Below are 23,053 nucleotides of genomic sequence, written 5' to 3' on the forward strand. Positions count from 1 at the left end.
AGCTCTCTGGAGTCTCAGAATGGCAGTTTCTTCATCTGAAAAGAGGAAGCAATACCTCCTTTGAGAGTTGTGGAAGGACAGAAAATAACATATTTAATAAAGGAGAGCTATGATTATATTTAGAATAAAAGTGACTTCTTGTTGGAAAAGCAATACATATTAATTTGGCATTAACTCAGCTGAATTTACGATGAATTTAATTACTTAAATTTAGAAATTAAACATGAACAGAAAGAACAAAACCTAAAAAAAAAAAAACCCTCACCACCCAGGGACAACCACTAATATACTGGTGTATATCCCTCCCTTCAGGCACATGGTTTTAATGGGCCCATCTTTTGGTACTTGATTTTCTGCTACGGAGTGTATTGGAAACAGCCCTGAAGTCATTATATATGCTTTGGCAACATCTTTTTTAATGACCTTAGACTAGTCTGTGGTGAGATTGGATCTGATATTTGGGAACTATTACTGCTCAGGTGACTGGTAACACGTCACAGGTTTTGGGGTCGGGGACCGGTTTTCCCTGGAACAAGCCCATTAAGCTCTGGAGGCTGCCACTCTCCGCATGAAGGATGCAGAGAAAAACAGGACAGACCCACTGGATTCTCGCAGGGATTAAAGTAGATAATGAGCAGAAAGTGCTTGGCTTAGAACTCGGCTGGAATCCAGCCACTGGTGTCTGAGGCTGTGTTGAAACTGGCTCTGAACTTGACTCAGTCCTGTTAGAAGTCCCTGTGTTGGCATTTCTAACTGTGGTTATTAATAATAAAGTTTTCCTCCCCTCCTCTCCCTCCACACACGGATTTACTGAGATTTCCTCCAGGATTGGGAAGAACGAAACGAAGTAGAGGCACTGAGGAGCTACGGTGGGCGTTTGAGCGGAGGCAGAGCCAGCGCCGGGCGCCGGGCGCCGGGCGCCGGGCGGCCGGGGCTGCCCCAGGGGCAGCCCCGGAGGAGTCCTGGCCCGGGAGCGGCTGGTCCGCGGCTCGGCCTCCGATTGGCTGTCGGCCGAGTCACCTGCCCTGGGGGCGCCAGGAGGCAGGAGGCGGGAGGCAGGAGGCGGGACCTGGCCCCGCCTGAGGGCCGCGGGAGGGCCGGCATGAAGGGGGCCTGGCGGTGGGCCCCGCTGCTCCTGGGCCTGCTGCAGTCCGCTTCAGGTAAGGGCGCGGCGCGGGCCGCGGGGCGGGCGCGGGCCGCGGGGTGGGCGCGGGGCGCTCCAGCCAGGATGCACCCACCTTCGGACCCAGAACTCCGGGGAGGGAGGGCCGCGGGGCCGCAGTCTGTGCGCAGTGACTGGTGTTGGGTGCTGCGAATCGGCCGGTGCCCATCCACCACCAGGTTTCTTCTTCCAAGAACTGAACAGACCTGGGTCTTTGAAATTCCTTTCCGGGAATAAACTGATTCAGTTTCCTAATGCCAGTTCGGCTTCAGGTGAACCAGAAAAGAGACGGTGGCAGTTCAAAAGTCAGCTGCATTTATTTATAAAGTGCTTCTTAAAGTTTCCTAAAAGCGCTGTCCCCTGCGTTAATACCATACTTGACCCTCCCCAGTTAGGAGAAGTCAGGCGGAAATGCCCTTCCTCCCCTTCCCTCTGCTGGGGGTTTCAGAAGTTCCCCCGTCCCGAGGATTAGGTGCTCCAGCTCAGCCTGTGCCCTGCTGTTCTAACAAGCCTCATTTCTGCTGAGCCTCACTGGTAAATAAGGTGACAGGGTACAGAATACCTTGGGAAAGGACCCAACCTCCATGCCCCAACCAATCCAGGGGGAAAGTCGGTCCCAAAATTGCCTCCAGGATCTCTCCCTAGTCTTAGACTAGTAATTTAAGAGCTAGAAGGCCCCTGGGAAATAATCTAATACTAATATTAAAAGCCAACTTTTCTTTGAGTGTCTTTGCCCTGGGCACCCCATTATTCTAGTTATGTATCACAACCCAGCCTTCCTATGAGGTAGATATTATATTCTCCCTGTTCAGTTGGGGAAACTGAGGCTCAGAGTAGTTAAGGGAATTTCCCAGGAGAGAAGGCATTGGTGAGACACGCAGAACACAGAAGCCAGGCTGAAGCCAGCATGGCCAGCTTTGGCTGTGGAGCGGGCAGCTGACTCAGGGGGGCCCGTTCACCCAGGCCAGCTCAGAGATGCCCAGCCTCTGGTGCCTTCGCAGCAGAGAGTGTTACTGCAGCTGATGAGGGACAGTGTACCTGTGTGGGGGGAGGGGGGGCTGGGGTTCTCTGTCCCCCTTTCTCGCTGTCAAACTCAATAGTTTTCCTGTCTGGACCTAGCTGTACTTACACCAGAGGGATATTTAGTGTACTCGACACAAACCATGGTGTGAAGGTTTAGGGCGAAGCACAGCTGGGTTCAGTTTTACATCCTGGCTCCCACACACACTGGTTGTGAAGCCTCAGGCAAGTTATTTACCGTCTGTCTCTGAGCCTGGTGCCCTCCATGGAAGGGGAATGATGCTTATCCCATACGATAGTTTGTCCTGGGGATTGAATGAGATTTTGTGTGTAAAGTGTCACCCTGGTGCTTGACACCATTCGAAGGCTCAAGAGACAGTAACTACTCTAGCTGCTGTTTCTCCACGGTGGCCAAGCTCAGATTTGAGGCCTGTCCTGCCCAAAGGATGGTTTATAAGCCACTTGTACACAGATTTTGTCCTCCTGCCTGCCACCTGCTAGACAGTCTAGAAGCTGGGAGCACTGTCAGCATTAGCATCTTGGTGATCCATTTCCAGCTGGAGCACACAGCTGGGTGGGGAGGAAGCAGTCACCATAATTGAGTCTTAAAGGTCACGGGTGGGGAGCCAAACTGAGAGCCATCAGCAAACCAGCCCCTCCCTCCCTGATACTATCTGTCACCTGTATGGATTTCCATCATAGCCCATGTGACACTTCGGGACACTGAATTCTCTGCAGGCCCATGAGTTTCTAAAGGACAGGAATGGAGTTGTAGTCCACTTTGTGACCTCTGGCAAGACAGTGACCAGTAGATGTCCTTGACCAACAGTGATCTATAGATGTTGGAAGAATCGGGCTGAACAGGCCCCATGAGAACCTGGGGGAGGAAGTGTGATCAAGAGCTCAGACTTTGGAGCTGGATTTCAGTTCTGATCTACACCTTATTAGCTGAGAGGACCCCAGTTTCCTCATCTGTAATGTGATGTTCATAGATAGTACCTGCCTCCTAGGGAGGTGGGGAGAATTGAGAGAGAAAATGCAGGTAACGTGCTTCGTAGAGTGCCTGGCACGTAGCTTGGACACAGTGCACATTAGCAGCTGTTATTAGCAGCAGCAGCATCACCACTATGTCTGAAAGATGTCAGGGAACACTCCCTGGAGGAAGTGACGTTTGAATCAAGTCTGTACAAGATGAGATAGTGAATACCAGGCAGTCAAAGACACCTGGGTTCAAAGGCACACAAAAGAATGCAGTGGTTTGAAAAGGGCAACAAGCAAGATTGGCTGCAGCCTGGTGAGTCGGTGGGGGAGGTGTCAGGAAGAGGTTGACAAGGTGGCCCAGCCAGGCCAAGCTGGGCAGGGCCTTACGTACCTTGACAAGGAACATGGACTTTATTATGAGGACAAGGGGAGGCAGAAACTGGGCAGTTGTGTAATCAGATGCGTATTTCTGAAGATGAGGGTTAGCAGTGAGAAGGAGGAGGTGCCAAAGAAGGAAGTAGGAGCCAGTTAGACGTGGTGAGGGAAAGAGTCACTGAGACAGTGACATCTAAGCAGAGCTGTGAAGGAGTGAACTAGATGGATATCCAGGGAGAGAGCAGTCTAGGCAGAGGAAACAGTCCAGAGGTGGGAGCAAGCCCGGCAAGCTCTGGGAACAGGAACCGGCCAGCGTGGCTGGAGCAGATGGAGCAAGGGGAGTCGTGGGTGGGATTGGGTAGGGTCTTGTGGGTGATTGGAAAGCCTTTGGATTTTATGTTGAGTGAAATAGAACCATTAGAAGGTTTAAAGCAGAAGAGTGACATGATCTGACTTTCATTTTAACCCTTGCTGCTATGTGGAGAATGGATTGCGGGGACAAGGTTGGAAGCAGGGAGACCAGTTAGGAGGCTTTGGAATAGTCCAGGTTATCACAGTATCCATGCATTCACTCAACGGGTTTTTGCTGTGCACCTACTACGTGCTAGGGACCATTGCAGGCAGGCTCTGGGGACACAACTGAGAACAAGACAGAGCCCCTGCTCCTTGAGACCCTCAGGGATGTTCCCTCCTGGAGTCCAGGGTTCTATTAGATGGTTCCTGTTCTGCAGCATCCTGCCGGAACACTCAGGGGCCAGAGTGGGCCGGTCCTCTCATGACTCAGATGGGCCACTGAGGGAGGGGAAGGGGCTGCAGTACAGCCAGTCAGTGGCACAGCTGTGACTGGAATCCTGACCCTCTGGTTTCCAGCCTACATCATGTCCCCTGTGCTTCAGCCACGCCAGGAAACTCCTGGTCCTTAAACTCAGCAAGCACCTGACTGTCCGCCATGCGGCTCCTCAGCTTGGAATGGCCCATGTCAAGACCAGCCAGAAGCTGCAGGCTTTGTGACCTCTTTCTCACCCGCAGGGAAGCCCGTTCTGGCCCCTCCACAGAACGTGATGCTGCTCTCCCGGAACTTCAGTGTCTACTTGACGTGGCTCCCTGGGCCTGGCAACGCCCAGGACGTGACCTATTTTGTGGCCTATCAAAGGTGGAGAGGTGCCTCTGGGTTGGTGGGTGGGGAGACTGAGGAGGTGGGCAGGGGCTGGAGGGACTTCTCTGGAATAGCTGCATCCAGTGTGAGCAGCTCTCACTGGTTGCCTGTGTCCTACTGGAGCCAGCACAGGACACGTAGTGGGAGAGGGAGTTTGATAAAGGTCTGGAGGTGGGGATGATGTTGAATGGAAAATAGTGAATGCACAGGTGATGGGCCTGCCAGGGGTGGGGTGGATCTTTGAGAAAAGTCAGAGCAGGACTTGGATGGAGCTGCGAAGGCCCAATGATGGAATTCTCTAAGGCCTGGATGGGGTCCTCAGCGTTCCAGGGAATAAGGGAGGCAAGTGTATCTCTTGCAGAGCTGTGGTAGGCGTCGCTCGCTGATCACCCTTTTCCCTATGGAGCCTGCACAGAACCCTGGGTCCTTCTCAGCTTGGCAGCCCAGGCAGCCACTGCTGATCCAGAAGAATGTGAAAATGAAAGCAGATTGGCCATCTTTGCCCACAGTGGGAAGTCATCTAAAGAGCTTCCGTAAGAGAGTAAGCTGAGAAAAGCAAATAGGAGGATTAATCTAGACTTGGTAAGAAGGAGGAAGCAGGAGGGAAAAGGGACTGCCTGGTACTCGGGACCAACCCTGTGCCAGCCTCAGTGCTGCGAGCCTTGCATGAATATTTCCCCTCTTCCTCCCAGTATCACCAGGCAGGCACTGCATTTCCCCCACTTTAGAAGTGAGGAAACAGCTCAGAGGTGCCATGACTTGCCCAAGGAAACCAGTGATGGAATCAGAAGGAAAACCTAGGTCTGTTCTGACCCCAAAGCTTGTGCTCTTCCTGTTAATATACGGACTCTCCAAATGTAGCATCCAGATGTGAGTGATGGGGGCCTGGCTGGGCAGCGGACAGACTGTGAGAGAGCTGTCAAAAGAAAGTACAGTATAGAACTGTATCAGGAGGCAGAAAACATCTAACATGTCCAGGGTGTTTGCTGTTTGCACTGTGTCCATAACATGAAACGGATTTAATCTCACACCGCCCCGTGAGAAGGGGTTCAGTAACTCCACTCTGCCGTTGAGGAGATTGAAGCAGCGAGAGTGTTTTGCTCAGTCACACAGCTGAGAATAGTGGAGATGGGATACATTGACTGAAGAGTCAAAAGCCCAACCTCTGGATCTTTATGATATTTTCCTTCCCCTTTATGCTTTTCAACACCAGTGAGGATTCCAAAGCAGTGATATTCTAATTGTATTATTTTTCCATTTATTAGTTGGAATTATTTTATAAAGAGATGCTTCCTCTCATGTAGTGTTTGACAGTTCAACAGTACTATTCAAATAAGCAAGATAGAATAAACACGTGGGTTTTTTTTCCCCTTTAATATACCAGTTTTCAAAAAAGTGAGTTGGTTCCCTCTTGTGTCCCAACATTGATTGACTTCTTTTTTTCTCTTTTCTTTCTCTCTTTTTTTTTTTTAAATGGAAGTACTGAGGATTGAACCCAGGACCTCGTGCATACTAAGCATGCTCCCTATCATGGAGCTACACCCAGCCCCTGACTTGTCGTTTTATTATCGTTATGATCTCAAGTACTTATACCCGATGGTTTCAATTCACTGCAATGTATTCTACTCATTGAACCTTGAATTGTCTCATCTTGTTCAGTGAAAGTCTCTTCACGTTGGCTCCTGGGTCCTTTTAACTTGACCCTAGTAAGTCTTGCTATCTTTATTGCTATCTGTTATGAAGACATGTTCCAGATTCATTTGCATGATTCCTGACCTAAAACCTGAAACCAGCCGTTCTTCCATTTGGTGGGAAGTGGTTTTAAAGAACATAGTCTGTGTGCTACCTGTGCTGATCACTGCTTAGCCATTGCTTTTACATCTTTTCAGGGAACAGAGCTGGGGTGATGTATATAATAATCCCATCTCTATTCTTGGCTTCTACCGAGATGACTGATTACATCTGGGAGCTTCACCCATGATCTCTTTATGAAATCATTTTCCAGCCACAATCTTGGTATTCTCTCCAAAACATGCTCTCTCATGTTTTGTAATAGGTATAGGCTGAGAATTTTCCAGATCTTCAAGTTCTTGTTCCTTTTTATTTAAGAATTCCTTCTATTTATCTCTCCTCTCTCGTTTTATTGTAAGCAGTAGAAAGAAACCAGATCACATCTTTAACACACTACTCAGAAATCTCCTCAGCTAAGTATCCAAGTTCATTGCTTTTCACTTCTAATTTTCCATGACACTGTAAAGTATAATCAGCCAAGTTCCTTGTACTTTATAACAAGGATCATTCTTCCAGTTTCCAGTAAGATGCTCCTCCTTTCCATCTGAGATCGCCCCGGAATCACCTTTAACATGTATATTCCTACCGACAGTCATTTCAAGGTAATTCTAGCTTTTTATAACATAAACCTCAAAAGTCTTTCAGCCTCTACCCATTAGCCAGCTGCAAAGCCACTAACTTATTTTTAGATATTTGTTACAGTAGCACCCCACTATGGTACTAAAATCTGTATTCGTTTGCTAGGGCTGCCGTAACGAAATACCACACATTGGGGTCTTAAACAACAGAAATGTATTTCTCACCATTCCAGAGGCTGGAAGTCCAAGATCAAGGTGTCAGCAGGTTTGCTCTCTCCCGAGGCCTCTCACAGGAGATGGTCATCTTCCCTCTGTGTTTTCTACCGGCCTTTTGTTTGTGTGAGAGCATCCCTGGTGCCCTTTCCTCTTCTTATAACACCAGTGCTATTGGTTGAGGGCTCCCCACTGTTGTGACCACATTTAATCTTAATTACCTCTTTGAAGGCCCTATCTCCAAATACAGTCACATTGAGGGGTTAGGGGCTCAGCATATGAATTAAAGGGGTGCACAATTTAGTAATACTGATAAACTGGATTTCACCAAATTTAAAACTTTTATTCTCAAAAAAAGAGCCTGAAGAAAATGAAAAAGCCAGCCACTGAGAAAAAATATATTCACAGTATTTACACTTGTATAAGACTTGTATCCAAATAGATTAAGAACCCCTACATCTTAATACTGAGAAGACAGGGCAGGGGGTGGGAAGGGACAGACTTGGATTTCAAAGTTTATAGATACTGACAGGCATATGCAGAACAGGCAAACAAGATTATACTGTATAGCACAGGGAAATATATACAAGATCTTGTGGTAGCTCACAGAGAAAAAAAATGTGACAATGAATATATGTATGTTCATGTAAAACTGAAAAATTGTGCTCTACACTGGAATTTGACACAGCATTGTAAAATGACTATAACTCAATTAAAAAAAAGTTTAAAAAAAAGAAGATATATCACCCAAAAAGATTTGAATAGTCACTTCACAAAAGAAGATATACAAGTGGACAATAAGCATATGAAAATATGTTCACCATTATCAGTCATTAGGGAAATGCAGAGTAAAACTACAGTGAAATACTGCTACACGCTCACTAGAATGGTTAAAATTAAAAGGTCTGACAATACTAAGTGTAGGCAAACATGTGGAGTAACTCTCATGCAATTGGCCCTTCATATTCAGGGGTTCTGCATCCATGGACTCAAGCAACCATGGGTCAAAAAAAAATATTTGTTTTAATCCAGAAAGTTCCAAAATGCCAAATGTGAGTTTGCCACACAAGGACAACTATTTATGTAGCATTTACATTGTATTTATAACTATTTATATAACATTTTGTATTATAAGTAATCTAGAGATGATTTAAAGTATATAGGAGGATGTGAATAGGTTATATGCAAATACTAGACCATTTTATATAAGGGAATTTAACATCCACAGATTTCAATACCAAAAAGGGGTCCTAGAGCCAGTCCCCCATGGATAATGACTATACATGGTTGGTGGGAACTACAATGGTACAGTCAGTTTGGAGAACAGCTTAACAGTTTCTTGTAAAGTTACATATTCATGGGGGAAGGCTAAATTAGGAGTTTGGGATTAACATAGACACAGTACTATATACAAAATAGATAAACAACAAGGACCTACTGTATAACACAGGGAACTCTATTCAATATCTTTTAATAACCTAAAAAGAAAAAGTTACACATTTAGTTACCGAGTTCCCCAGATTCAACCCCTAGATCTTTAGCCAAGAGATATGAAAACATATGTCCGTACAAAGACTTGTACATGAACTTTCATAGCAGCTTAATTCATAATAGCCCTGTTGTGGACTGAATTGTGTCCCCTCTATAGTCACTCACGTGCTGAAGCCCTAACACTCATGTGACTGAATTAGGAGATAGGGCCTTTAAAGTGGTATTAAGATTAAACGTGGGGCTAAGGGTAGAGCCCTGATGCAGTAGGACTGGTCTCTATGAGAAGAGGAAGGGACACCAGGGATGCTCTCGCACAAGAAAAAAGGCCATGTAAGAACACAGTAAGGAGGTGACCATCTCCTAAGAGAGGCCTCAGGAGACAGCAAACCCGCTGACTCCACGATCTTGGACTTCCAGCCTCCAGAATGGTGAGAAATACACTTTCCGCTGCTTCAGCCCCCTAGTCTGGCATTTTGTCACGGCAGCCCTGGCAGACTAACACGACAGGTTTCTTTTCTTTTGTAGTAAAGGCTCTTGTTGTCCTAAGAACTACTTGCCTGACTCGAGGTCACAAAGATCCCCTTCTGTGCTTTCTTCTGGAAGTTGTCTAATTTCAGCATGTATGTTTCAGTTCTCTTTTATTGTGAAAACTTTCTCTCTTTTCACTTTCTGTTTCTTTTGAGGCATTATCTGTTGTTTTGATTTGCTCTACGTTTCTTCTAATTGATTCCTCATTTCTGAAATGCAGTTGTTTTCTTTTTTTAATCTGATTCTTTCCCTTGTTCTGTTACCTTCTTTCTGGGCTTCTCTGATTCTGTTTTGTGTTGTTCTTTCATGTCTTGTATCATTTTAAAATGTCCTTTAGCCCGGTTGGAAGTAGCAGTTCACAGATTTGATCTGTTTGTGGATGTGTTTTTAGCATGCGTTTTCTGACTGCTTCATTCAGTCAATTGCTTAGCTTATTAATTTCTATTCTTCCTTATTTTCTGTTATAAATGTTTATAGCTGTACGTGTCCCTCTAAGTATTACTGAGCTGCACCTCAAATCTTTATTTGCATTATTTTCATCATCATTCAGTTTTAGAGATTTACTAACTTCCCTAATTCTTTCTTTGATCCATGAGTCATTTTAAAACACTTAAAAATGGTCAAACTTTCTTTAGTTCTCTTTTTTGTTAATGACTTTTAACTGGATTATTTGCAGTCAGAGGAAGTAGTTTGAGAGATACCTATTCTTTGAAATTTCTTGAGAATTGCTTTATTTTTGTTAATATCTGTTAATATTTTGTCTATAGTATCTGTGTGGCTAAACCCATTTCTTGTTTTTTCTGTTTATGTCCATTAGATCAACTCTGATAATTATGTAGTTCATTTTTTGAAATATTGACTAATTGGTTTTTTTGTTTAATTGTCAATTACTGAGTGAGGTGTATTAAAAATTTCTCATTGTAATTGTGGATTTTCTAATCCTTCCTGTAGTTTTGTGTTTTTTGGCTGAATAGAGTTTGAAGCTACTTAGTAGGCAGGTATAAGTTAGAATTTTTATATCTTCCTGGTAAATGGAACCATTTACTGTTGTGTACTGATTCTTTTCATCTTTAGTAATGCTTTGAACTTTGAAGTCTCTATTTTGTCTCATATTACCAGTTCCTTTTTTTGTTAAAGTTCACATGGTCTAACACCAGCAAGAAACAAAACGGGGGAATTCTTCCCTCAAATCAGTTCTCTTTGCCTACGCACATCTCAGCCTTTTCCTTTCACCCCTTGCTCAGCCTCAAAGCCCAGGAAGAGTCCCCAGTTCTCCTTTGCCTCACATTCCACATCCAATCCATCAGCAAGTCTTATCAGCTTTGCCTCCAAAATATACCCTCCATCCAACCTCATCTTGCCATCTCTACCCCCATTCTCTCTGGACCACTGCTGCGCCTCCTAGCTGGCTTATCAGAGTGATACTTTAAAAACATAAACTGGATAACCTCAGTCCCCCTATTCAGAACCTTCTGGCGGCTTCCTATCACACTTGGAATAAAATCCCAACTCCTTACCAAGATGGCGAGACCCTGCCTGCTCTGCCCACCCCCTCCACCCTCAGCTCCAGTCTGTCCATCTTCTGCCTCCTTGTCCACTGGCCACCCTGGCCTTGCTTTTTTCTGGACTGATCAAGCCCCTTCCCATCGCAGGGCTTTTACTTTTGCTGTCCTTCCCCCAGGCATTTTCCTTGCTCCTTCTCATCATCGCAGCCTCAGCTTCAACACTCCCTTCCTGGCCTTTCCTGAGCTGCCTTTGGAAAGCAGTCACCTCATGTTACCCTGTTATCACTGCACTTACCAGCCCCTGGATCTATCTTGTTGACATGATGATTGTCTCACATCCCCTTCCACCAGCATGGAAATTCCTAAGGGCAGGACTTTGTCTGTCATGTATCACTAATTCCCCAAGAACATGCCCAGCAAGCAGGTCCCGTCTCTGGATCTCAGTGTTCTCAGGAGGTTGGAGTCATGAACTGTTGTTTTCCCCTCTGACATCTGCACAGCACCCAGCATGGTGCCCGACATACAGGAGGTGGTCCATAAGTGCCTGAACAAATACACATGTGGAAAATGGTTACTAGTCTTAACAACAGCAGCCACCACAATGGCCCTGTGGGGAGGCGTGACAGATGAGGAGACGGACGCTTAGGGTGGTGACTGCGTAAGGTCCCAGGGCTCATGAGAGGCAGAGCCAGGATTCCCACCCTCATCTGTCACCAAAGGCCCTGAGCTCCTAACTGGATTGTTCTCATTCTGTCTCAGCCAGTGATTGGCTAGCTGAACAGATGGGTGGATGGACCGTCAGGTGGGACAGAGGGACGAGTGATCACATGTTCTCCAAGTTTCCTCACACCAAGAGGGTGACTCCATGTCCTGCTCTCTCCTGTCTCCTCCCTCAGCTCTGCAACCCCCAAACGGTGGCGAAGAGTGGATAAGTGTGCAGGGATCAAAGAGCTGGTGTGTTCTCTGATGTGCCTGGAAAAACAGGACCTGTGCAACAAGTTCAAGGGGCGCGTGCAAGCGGCTTCTCCCAGCGCCCGGTCCCCCTGGGTGGAGTCGAATTCCATAGATTACCTTTTTGAAGGTAGGTGAGGGACCTGTGGGAGGCTCTCTGTCCAGGAGCTGGGCTCAGTGCGGCTGCTGTCCTAGTCACCTGTCTCCCACCTCCCCAAAACAGTGGGCAGCCCGCCATGGGCCCTGGCAGCCCGACTTCGTGGCAGGGAGTGAGAGGAGGTGACCAGCACCAGCAATTCAGTGTGTGCCTCCTGCTAATGTGGTCCGTTACCTTTTATTGAGCACAACCTTGGTCGTGAACTACACAAGGCGCTTTATATGCTCATACCTACTTTTTTATGTTCAGTCTCTCTCTTTGAGAAATAAAAAAAAATTAAAGTAATTTCTGTACATTGTAGAAATTTGTGGGGAAAAGAAGACGAAATAGAAAAGATACATTCCCTATGCTTATGGCATCAGAAGTCGCCAGTGTTCACACTGAGTGAGGAGAGCACTTTTTTTCCCACGATATATTTTATTTCTAATCTTCACAACAAACCTGTGAGGTTTGTTTTCATCAACCCATTTTTTAAAAAATAAGCAAAACAAAACTCTTCGAGGTTAAGGAACTTGCCAGCTAGTAAGTGGTGGAGATGGGCGTGAAATGGCCCTTTCTGATCGTAGACAAGGCACTGGATCGGGTCAAGAGTGAGATGGGGTGGTAAGAAGAGAAGGATAAATACTCAGACAATCGCTGGGCAGAGGGTATAGCCCAGTTGTACAGCACATGCTCAGCAGGCACGAGATCCTGGGTTCAATCCCCAGTACCTCCACTAAAAAAAAAAAAATACTCAGACAACAGCCTCATGGAGCTGAGATCTGTAACTTGTTGTCCAAGCTTCTGAGGACAAAATAGGGCTTGAAGGAACGGGAAGAAGGGATTAAAATAAGGATGGGGCAGGAAAGAATGGCAGAGAAGAAAGAAGGGATGATTTGGATGGGAGGAAGCTGACTGGGTAGATGGATAGAAAGAGGAAAAGGATGGATGGGGAAGCAGAAAGGAAGTATGGAGAGGATGGAAAGGGAGTGATGATGAGATGAGTGGGAAGGAAGGAGACTAGATGGAGGGATAAATGCTCACAAGGAAAGAAGCAAGTATGGATGGAGAGATGGAGGATAGGAATGAAAGCAGATGATGGATCAGTGAGTAGAGAGCATAGAAGGAAGGCTGGCTGCCTGGGAAGGAAAGGAAGGATGAGAGGGGAGGAGAGGCAAAGGATAAAGGAAAAACAAGGTGGAAAGATGTCTGGAAAGAAAAGAATGGATGGATGGGAAGCATGGAGGAGTAGAAACAAAAACATAGGCTGATTGGCTAGATAAAAGGAAGGAAGAAAGTATAAATGAATAGGAAGAAAGGATGGATAGGAAGGAAGGGATGTCGGTTGGAAAGAAAGGAAGGCAGGATGATTAAGAAGAAGGAAGGACCATTGAGAAATATGAGTGAATGGGAAGGGAAAGGATGGATAGATGGATGTAAAGGAAAAGAAAGAAGGGAAGGCAGGCAGAAAGACTGGCTGGAAGGATGATGGATGAACCACTGCAGTGGTTGCATGGATAGGAATAAGAACTAGAACAGTAGGGAAAGATGCAGAGAAGAGGTTACTTTTTTTTTTTATTAATTCTTTTTACCTTCTCCTCCTTGAAGCTCTTCTGATTCCCCTACATCACACTTCAAGTCCCAGTGACCTTTCTTCTGCTGCCCTCAAATGTGGCCCTGGTCACTTTCTTTCCTGAATTTCAGTAGTTTGCATATTTCATTTTCCCCTAATTTCTTCCAACTCCTGGAGGTCAAGGTTTGTGGAGGCCTCATCTCCCATTCCCTCCCTGCCCAGGGCTGAATACATATCAGTGTCCAGTAGATATTTCCTGAACACATAAGTAGTGGTATCTGGGGGAAGCCACATGTTTTCCCTGAGCAGAAATGCAGGGTAGGGATGACCAGTGTGGTCAGAGCTCCTGCAGGCTGGTAATCAGGGAGGGCTGTATGGAAAAAGTGGCATTTCGGCTGGACCTTGAACAGTGGTGTATTAATTTTCTCTTATTGCTTTATTCCTTGCCTCCTGCATCTTCAAACCATCAGTCACACCTAGATGACCTTGTACAGACTGTCAGTAGAAATATGGACGTTAAAGACTGCCAGTGAGGGCTCACAAGGAAGTGAGTAGCATCCTAGAGAAAACCTAAATCTCCTTCAAGAATACTTAAATCACCCTGAACAGACTGTTAGTAGAATTATGGATGTTAAAGGCACTGCCTCAAAGAAGGAAGTGAGGAATGTGTTGCTGAAAATTTAAGGAAGGGAGAAGTTGAAACAACACTGTAAACTGACTAAAACTTAATTGGAAAAAAAAAAAAGAAAATTTGAGGAAGGAGAATGCCTCTTACATACTGGCAAAAAGATTAGCAGAATTGTCCTGCAGGTTTTGGAAAGCAGAACTTGTAAATGGTGAATTTGGATATTTAATCAAGGTGATTTCCAAGTAACATCCTGGTCTATTCTTGGTAATTATAGCAAAACACAAGGAGAAAGAGAGAGAGAAATTGAAAACAGCCTAAACAAAAAGGAACCAGGACTTTAAAATTTGGGAAATTCTCAACCTATCCAGATGGCCAGAGAGACTAAAATGAAAAAATTGCTTCCAAGAGTGTGAAGGAGAGAAGTAGCCAAGTGTGTGGTTGTACAGCCATTTACTAAGACCCCAGAAAGATCAAAAATGTTCAGTCAAAAAATGGCTCTTTGAAGAGGATTTAAGGGCATGACTCAGTTTCCCTCAGTCAAATCGAGGGGCCTCTTGAAAGCTAAAGTGGCACCCCTCAACCAGCTCAGCAAAAGCCAAAAATCGAGAGGGGCTTATTTCAGAACGATTTGTGGAACTAGCATCTGTCTAATGGAGTGGGTCCCCGTGACATCCACAGGAGACCCGTAAAATTCTCAAGAATTTTATATCAGCAGAAACACTGCCAGCTTGGACGAGAAGGGACGGAGAGAATATGAAATGAAAGAAGGCTGTTACCCATCCCCCCGTCCCAGTTTCCACTGGAAAGAAGCAGACTGGTAAAACGACCTAGCTTGCAAGTAGCTGCTACCTTCCATGAAAAGGAAGGATGATTCAGAGGGTGGAACCAAGAGCCCAGAGAGCAGTGCTGAGAGCCAGAAGTACTTCCCAGACCTTAACACCTAATGGAGTTCACCTGGCAACATTTCAAAACTGCTTTCGCCCAGTGATTCCTTTTTACCTTCTATTTCTCCCTGTTTGAACCAGAATGTCTAAAACGATTATCCTGTGCCTTTGCCACCATCTCATGTTGGGAGCCGATAACATGTACTTTCTTTTCACGGGCCCACAAATGGATGGCAGTTGTGCCCCAGGAGTCACACTGAATAGATTGTACCCAGAGTCTCACCTGAACCTGATGTAGATACTTCAGGTGATGGGATTTTGGAATTTGAGTTGATGCTGTAATGGGATGAGACCTTGGGGGACCTTGGGATGGGGTGAATGGATGTTGCAGTTGGGAGGGACGTGAATCTGGGGGAGTCCAGACCATGATAGGCAGAATGACTCCCCTAAAGATGTTCATGCCCTAATCCCTGGAACCTCTGAATATGTTAGGTGTTACTATTACATGGCAAAAGGGATTTTAATTAAGTTTATGGACCTTAAAATAGTGAGATTATCTTGGATTATCAAAATGGGCCCAGTCTAATCCCATGAACCCTTAAAAGCAGAGAACTCACTCCAGCTGGAAGCAGAAGAGATGTTGAAGAAGGGAAAATCAGAGAGATTTGAAGTGAGAAGGATTCAGCCATGGTGTTCCTCACTGGAAGATGAGGGGCAATGTGATTGGAAATGTAGATGCTTTCAGGAGCTGAGAGAGGCTCCCAGCCAACAACCAGCATGGAAACAGATCTCTGCCTGACAACCACAAGGAACTGAATTCTGTGGACAACCTGAATGAGCCTGGAAGTGAATTCTCCCCCCAGAGGTTCCAGTAAGAGTCCAGGCCAACTGACACCTTGATTTCCAACCTGTGAGACTAAGAGTTGAGGACCCCATCGAGTCGACCCACACTCTGACCTACAGAACTGTGAGATAATAAATCTGTGTTGTTTTAAGCCACGTGTTATGGCAGCAATAGAAAACTTATACAAATGAGCAGGATTCTGCCAGATCAATGATGTGTGAAGGGCCGCCAGGTGGAAGGGACGGCAGGAGTCACTGTCTCTGGGCTGGGTGAGAAGCAGGCCTGCCTGGGGGCAGGCGGATGGATGCTCTGTGGCCCAAATGGTACTGACAGGTCCTGTTCTGTTTCTGTCAGTGGAGCCGGCCCCGCCTGTCCTGGTACTCACCCGGACAGAGGAGATCCTGAGTGTCAATGCCACATACCAGCTACCCCACTGCGTGCCCCCACCGGATCTGAACTATGAAGTGGATTTCTGGAAGGAGGGGACCAGGAACAAGGTGAGAAGCCCCTTTCACACCCCCAGGCTGGGTCCCCTTCCTCACTTCCCAGCAAACCCCAGTGCTCCTCACACTCCCAGCCTATTCCCTGAATGCCTCCTCCAGGAAGCCTTCCCCACATACCTCTCACTCCTGACAGTCACCCCCTGACTTTGCACAGTGTGGCTGGCCTGTGGCCCACCTCTGCCCCTCTCCACCTGAGAGGCCAAGTTCAGGGCATCTTGCCCCTTCACATAACAGGTAGTAATAGCACAGTGGTTTTCTATCTTTTTCTTTTACTTATGAAAACTTCTTTTTTAAAAAATAAAATCTGATTGAAGTATGATGGGCTCCAGAAGACCTACTTGCCAAGCCACCAGATTCATCAGAAAAACACTAGAATACGCTAATAAGTTCTGGGAAGACAACCGGAAGTACCCAGAGATGATTGCAAATAACTCTGGTGTATTTCCAATTTCAGACTTGTTCTGTGTATGCATGTGCACATGTCTGTATATATTTATTTGTGGCAGGGGTTGGCAAACTTTTTCTGCAATTGGCCAGATAGTAAATATTTCTGGCTTTGCGGGCCATACGGTCTGTCACATGTATTCAACTCCATCTGTAACACGAAAGGAACCCTAAGTAAGTAAGTACGTGAACAGGTGTAGCTGTGTTCCAGTAAAACTCTCTTTTCAAAAACAGGTGGGGCTGTAGTTTACTGACCCCTGTTCTTATTCATTCCTTCTTTTACTGAACCAAGGCTCACACACCTGACTTCCTGCACACTCTGGCTCCCAGGGATGTAGATCTTCATCTGATGTGGTCCCTGCCTTTAAGAACCTCACAGATACTTTCAAACACTCCAGTAGAAATATAATGCAAGCCACAATGTGTAATTTTAAATGTTCCACATTAAAGGAAGTAAAAGGAAGCAGGGGAATTTAATTTTCAAAATGGATTTTATTTCATCCAATAGAACATTATCATCTCAACATATAATTCCCTGTAAAAATTATTGATCTGTTTTATGTTCATTTTTCACTTAGTCTTTGAAAGCCAGTGCATATTTTACACTTAGAGCACATCTTGATTTGTCCCAGCCGCCCTTCAAGTACTCAGTAACCACATGTGGACAGTGGCTAGTCTACTGGACAGGCAGCCCTAGAGTTCTCTGTGTCGGTAGTGGCTGAATGATCACTCCCACCTCCCCTGCAATTGATAGGGAGGACCTGAGGGTAGGAAACCTGAGGAATCTGCCCCTGACAGTGAGGACCAGAGGGCCCTGGTGGGGTGTACATGGGACTGACCCCGAGTAGTATGGCTACTTTTGACCCCAGACCATCTCTACGTCAAGACTCAGTGGAAGAGAGTTGGGAAGTTCTCCATTAATGTTTAAACCTGAATGCAAGAAAAGAAGATGTGGAAATCACAGCTGTGTCCCGCCTGCCAACCCCACCCTGTCCTGGTTGTACAGGGCAGTCCCCACAGCAGGTCTACCCACCTCTGCTTCTCTCTCCAAACAGACCCGATTTCCAGTCACTCCCCATGGCCAGCCAGTCCAGATTCCCCTCCAGCCAGCCACCAGCGGACACCACTGCCTCAGCGCCAGAACCATCTACACCTTTGGTGACCCTAAATACAGCGAGTTCTCCGAGCCTACTTGCTTCTTCCTGGAGGCCCCAGGTGAGTGCAGAGTGGTACAGAAGTAGGGACATCTCCACAGGCCCTTAGATCCTCATAATATGGTAGTGAAGACCACAAGTCTAGAAACAGACTCACCTCAATTAAAATCCCAGCTCGCCCCACTTGCTGTGTGTCTTTGAGCAGCTTACATAACCTCTCTGAACCCTGGCTTCCACAGTATATAGGATGGGTTCTTTCTTATGAGTATTAAATAGGATAATGTATGTGAAGCCCTCAGCACATATGCAGTTGATACATAGGACCCCCTGCTTCTCCAGTTGTTATTATTTTTTTCTTCCTAGGCTCCAACTGGGCATTCCTGGTGCTCCTACCACTTCTGCTGCCACTGCTGGTGGTGGTTGCCACAGGGTGTGTGATCTGGAAGAGCTTCAAGGGGAACCCCTGGTTTCAGTGTGCAAAGATGCCACAGGCCCTGGTATGGCAAATCTGGGGGTGTGCAACAGAGAAGGAGGGTTGTTGAAGAGTAAGGAAGTGAAGCTAGACTTAGAGGTAGTTCAGATAGAATATTGAGATGGTCCTGACTGTAAAACATCTATCTTCCTGTCTAAATTTTCACCATTAGTAATTCATTCCTTTGGCACCAAATTAAAATAGTAAATATGCCAGGGAGGGACACATGCCTTAAGTCCCTTTTTAAAATAACTTCATCTCTGCTAAGGATTTGTTAGGTGCTGAGAGCAGAGCCCCCAGCCTTGGGACTCAGGAGAGATACCCAGAGGGGAGGCGAGGAGGGTGGCACCAAAAGGGGACATCTTAAAAGGGTCCCAGCACTTAGTTCATAATCTAACCGAGGGTGAGTCTTGCCTCGGCAGACCCTGGAACTTCCTCGCCAGTCTGCTAGCTCACTCACTTAGAACCTGGGAGCCAGCTGGGGCAGGGGATGCCTGGAGAGGTCGGAGGTGTCAGACTTGTTCACGTGAAGGCCAGGAAAGGGAGGCTGGGCCATAGGAGGCTCAGTGGGCCCTCAGGCCAAGTGGAAGCTTTAAGGATGGACTCTTGAGTGTCCCTGCCACACAAGAGTGTTTTCAACATTCCCGGCTCCGGGACCTGCAGGGAACTCCCATTCACTGCAGGACCACCTCTGTGTTAGATGCGTCTGCATCTTGCCCTATCCCTCCACCTTCCCATTATGTGAAAAGTCACCAGCTTGACCTCTGCAGTGGGCACCTGCAACCTGGGGCTTTCTCTGGCCTCTGGGGTCCACTCTGCCCCTGCACACGACAGGCTGCAAGTGCCAGGGAATTCGCACCGCCATAGTGCTTCCACCCCTCACCCAGCAGTGCTCTGAGGCGCACGTGCTGCAGTGGCTCCGAGTCCCCAGCAGGGCTAAGCTCCAGCTGCCCTAGGGGGTCACTTGCCTGATTACACCCGCTATCGGCTGCTCTCCCTTGCTGCCACTTCCTGGGATTGCTTCCCAAAGAAACTACTTACATTTGTCTCAGGGGCTATTTCCAGGGGACCCCAAATCAGAACAGCCATGCTTCAGGAAAGGCTGAATTTTCTTCTCTCCCTTCCCCAAATTAGGATTTCTCTGGACACAGACACCCCAGGGCAACATTTCAACCCAGTGGCCCAGACTGCCTGCATGACTTGATCCTCTGTCCCCAGAAAGACCTGACTGGAAGAGTCAGGCTGACCCCTAGAGTCAGGGCCCCTGCCACCGTCCAGGCAAGATCAGAGAAGGACAGTGCCAAGGAGGAGCAGGACCACAAGGAGGACACGGACAAGGAGGACACAGACGACGATGTCAGCTTCCAGCCCTACATCGAAACGCCCCTCTTCTTGGGTGGGGAGCACCAGATTCCAGGACACACTGGACCTCCTCTAGTCCAGGTCGAAGTCTCCTCTGCTTGTGATTCCTCAGACAGAAGCTGGGCCAGCACTGCAGGCTCCTCCCCCTGGGACGAGGCTGGGTCCTCTGGCTATTTGACCAAGAAGGGGCCAGGCCAAGGGCCTCTCCCATCATCTGAGTTCCCCGAGGATTCGAGCTCCCTGGAAGAGCCCCTGAAAGACGACCTCTCCTCCTGGGCGAGCTGGGGCTTATCATCAGGGCTGAATCTGGTCCCCAGAGAGCCCCTAGTTTCTCTTCGGACACTGACCTTCTGCTGGGACAGCAGCCCTGAGGAAGAGGAGGAGGAGGAAGATGAGGAGGAAGAAGATGGAAGGGAATCAGAAAGTAAGGACAGCCAAGCCAGCACCTGGGCAGTTGAGAGCCTCCGGAGGGCCGAGACCAGAGGTCAGACACTGGGGCATTACTTGGCCAGGTGAGCTGCCCCTGGCTTCTTGGTGCTGCCAAGCTTCCTGGGGACTCAAGAAACCCCCTAGACTTGAAAGCCTGAGAGCATCATCGCTGGGGCAGCAGGGAGTTCTTGCAGCCCTTTGGGGAACCCCAGCTGGAGGCTGTCTGCTAGGTTAAGCAGCCAGAAGCCACCCTGTCCTGTGACCTGCCAGCTTTGGGCTGATTGCCAAGAAGTGTAGAGCTGAGGATGGGCTGAAGTCAGAGGTTGGTTGGGTGTCAGATCACCCCCATTGTCCCTGGAGTGACAAGCCAGTTGGAAAAATCATCCCTGGACAACATGAAGCAGGTGAGGTCAGGCCACAGTGGACGTTGAAGGCTGATACCATAAGGGCCCATCTGGATTTGGAGGAGGGGAGAAAATCTGGAGGCACACCTGGTGTAGCAGAATCTTACACCTTTCTCCAGCACCCACTGGGCTCCCTCCCCCCTGAGTCTCAGCATCCTGATTCATGAGCCCCCTACAGTGGGCCTCGGTGAAGAAAAACCCAGTTGGCTGAGGGTATTGGAGAGGATGTGGGAGGGTGTCATCATTCAAATCCCAGTCCTGAGTCACATGTTGCACAGTTTTTGATATCAGACAGACCTGGGTCCAAATCCCAGCGCTGCCCTTTACTGGTTGTGTGGCCTTGTGGGAGGGTGTCATCATTCAAATCCCAGTCCTGAGTCACATGTTGCACAGTTTTTGATATCAGACAGACCTGGGTCCAAATCCCAGCGCTGCCCTTTACTGGTTGTGTGGCCTTGGGGGAGACACCTTCCTTCTCTACCTGAGTTTCCATGTTTGCAGGTACCACCTGGTGCAAGGGGAGGGTTTCCACAGAGATGTGTGTAGCACCATGCCTGCCAAACCATTGGCACATGTCACCTGGTGGCTGGTAGGACTCTCCATCCACCCAGGCTCTGAGGGGACCACCTGTGACCCTAAACTCAGAGCGACTGGAAGCGTCCACCTGTCAGCTTCTCACTTCTGGTCTGCCTCCTGCCCTCGCTGCCCCTGCCTCCTGGTCAGGACACTGAACTCTCAGAGCCAGAGCCCAGCCAAGGGGGACCCTGGTCCCTCCCCCTTTTCCCAGCCAAGAAAGAACTAACGGCCCACCTTCCAGGGCATCTGATTAACTCGTGAGGCTGGACCTGTGATCCCCGTCTTAGCACTTTAGACCCTTTGGTTGAACATTGTGTTTGTCAAGGAGTCCCATTTCCCCTTCCAGGAGTGAGAAACCAGTGTCTCCTGGAAACAAGTGACTGTCCTTCCCTGGGGGTCGTGATCGATGTTCTCAAACAACTGCTTTGTTAACCTACACCCAACAGTATGTGGATGAGCATAGCTGAATTTTCACCCATTAGACCAAGCTTTCTATGAGCTTTGTGACCAGGGATTGGAACAGTCAGTCAGTCCTTGGCTCTGTGACCTGGGGTCTGCCGCTTAACCTGCCAGGACTTAACGCTTTTCCATTTGTGTAGAAAGCATCTTCATAGCCATTTTAGCCACAGGGCTGTGTTGTTTTGAAGCCAACATGAGGATACAGCATAAAGGGAAAGATCTGGAAAAGCTTCTCCAGGGCATTTGGTCTAGGGGTTCCCAAGCAGTGCTCTCAAAAAGGCCCCAGGCTTCCTGCAAGGAGCCTCAATCTGGGGGGGAGCCATGGGCTGTCAGATGCCCCCGGTTCACCCAGAGCAGCCTCGCTGTGGCCTGACTCCCCAGCGGCCTCCCCCGTGACGTTGTGCTTAGGAGTTCCCACTGCTAAAGAAAAAGTGAGCAAACCCCTTTTGAAACTGAACACCTGCCTTTTGTTTCAAATGAAGGAGCTGAAATGCTGACTTACTGCGTATGTCCCTAAAGGTGAGATCTTTGGTCTCACCAGCTGGGCCAGCCCCTGTCCCCTCGGCCATGTCAACACAGTGCCGAGGTCTCAGCAAGGATTTCCAAGGGGCTCTAGGCTGGCAGGAGGCCTTCACCACCGCTGGGACTCAGGCACATGACAGCACACGCCCGTGCATACACTTCGTGTTTCTGCAAGGGTCTGCCTGCAGTGAGGCTTGTTCCACATACATTACTGAGGGCAGAAGAGGAAGAACAAACTGAAACCATGGAGCTGGAGAAGGCTGTGCCTCAGGGCCAGTTTCCAGGAAAATGCCCTTACCCAGACCAAGCCTAATGTCCTTTCTGGAACCAGCCAAGTTGCTTCAAGGAGGTTATTCCAAATAACTAACAGCTATCAGTTCTATTGTCTTCAGCTTGTGTGAAGGAACCACCTTATCTCTATTCGGAAGCCTTGTGAGGTTTTTTAAAGCATTTTTCCAAAGTTTAATTTCTCACATAGGCGGGGCTTTCTATTAATTCTAAATTCCAGCTTCTTTATAGTCATTAAGTTATAAATAAAAAACTGTGGGAAACATTAGGAAAGAGCATGCCAATCAGTAGAATCATTTGTCAGGTGTGCTCAGCACTTAACTGTTTACAAAGCCCTTTCCTGTCCCCAGCAGCCAGGAACTAGCGCCAGCTCCAGGGCCACGCGTGAAGGGCATCAGGGGAGAGCGGGTGACACCCTAGATGAAAGCCACATTACAGTTCCTCAGGGTACTGAGAAGCCTGCATATGGTTCTTGGATATTTATATTTATTTCTAATTTTATTTTATGTTTATACCATATTTAAATAATTTTCTAATGCTTGTTGGAACCTACCTTAAACCATTTTTAATAAAGAGCTCTATTTTTAGAAAAAAAAAAGGCAGAATTGAATGGAAAAGTGTGTG

General features: G+C 47.4%; 1 protein-coding gene across 6 annotated transcripts; it reads left to right on the forward strand.

Moving 5' to 3' along the window:
- The first annotated feature begins 776 nt into the window (after nucleotides 1–776).
- Nucleotides 777–21,005, forward strand: IFNLR1 (interferon lambda receptor 1). Of its 6 annotated transcripts, none has more exons than XM_072975113.1 (7): nucleotides 777–1,160; nucleotides 4,568–4,691; nucleotides 11,697–11,881; nucleotides 16,171–16,313; nucleotides 17,819–17,978; nucleotides 18,281–18,414; nucleotides 19,524–21,005. In XM_072975113.1, the coding sequence occupies exons 1-7, from the start codon at nucleotides 1,103–1,105 to the stop codon at nucleotides 20,265–20,267; spliced, it is 1,548 nt and encodes a 515-aa protein (XP_072831214.1). In that variant the 5' UTR covers nucleotides 777–1,102; the 3' UTR covers nucleotides 20,268–21,005. The 6 variants fall into 6 exon arrangements, with proteins under 6 accessions (XP_072831214.1, XP_072831216.1, XP_072831218.1 ...); XM_072975114.1 differs by lacking the exon at nucleotides 777–1,160 and adding an exon at nucleotides 5,056–5,235 and having other exon boundaries at nucleotides 4,580–4,691; XM_072975115.1 differs by lacking the exon at nucleotides 4,568–4,691.
- Nucleotides 21,006–23,053: the final 2,048 nt, after the last annotated feature.

This window comes from Vicugna pacos, chromosome 13 (assembly GCF_048564905.1).
Source record: "Vicugna pacos chromosome 13, VicPac4, whole genome shotgun sequence".
NCBI lineage: Eukaryota > Metazoa > Chordata > Mammalia > Artiodactyla > Camelidae > Vicugna > Vicugna pacos.

Bases quoted from the DNA above. Each gene is read 5' to 3' on its own strand.
- IFNLR1 (XM_072975113.1), top strand. From the start codon at position 1,103: ATGAAGGGGGCCTGGCGGTGGGCCCCGCTGCTCCTGGGCCTGCTGCAG. The intron at 16,314-17,818 runs GTGAGAAGCCCC...CTCTCCAAACAG, and splicing joins AGGAGGGGACCAGGAACAAG to ACCCGATTTCCAGTCACTCC. The intron at 17,979-18,280 runs GTGAGTGCAGAG...TTTTCTTCCTAG, and splicing joins CTTCTTCCTGGAGGCCCCAG to GCTCCAACTGGGCATTCCTG.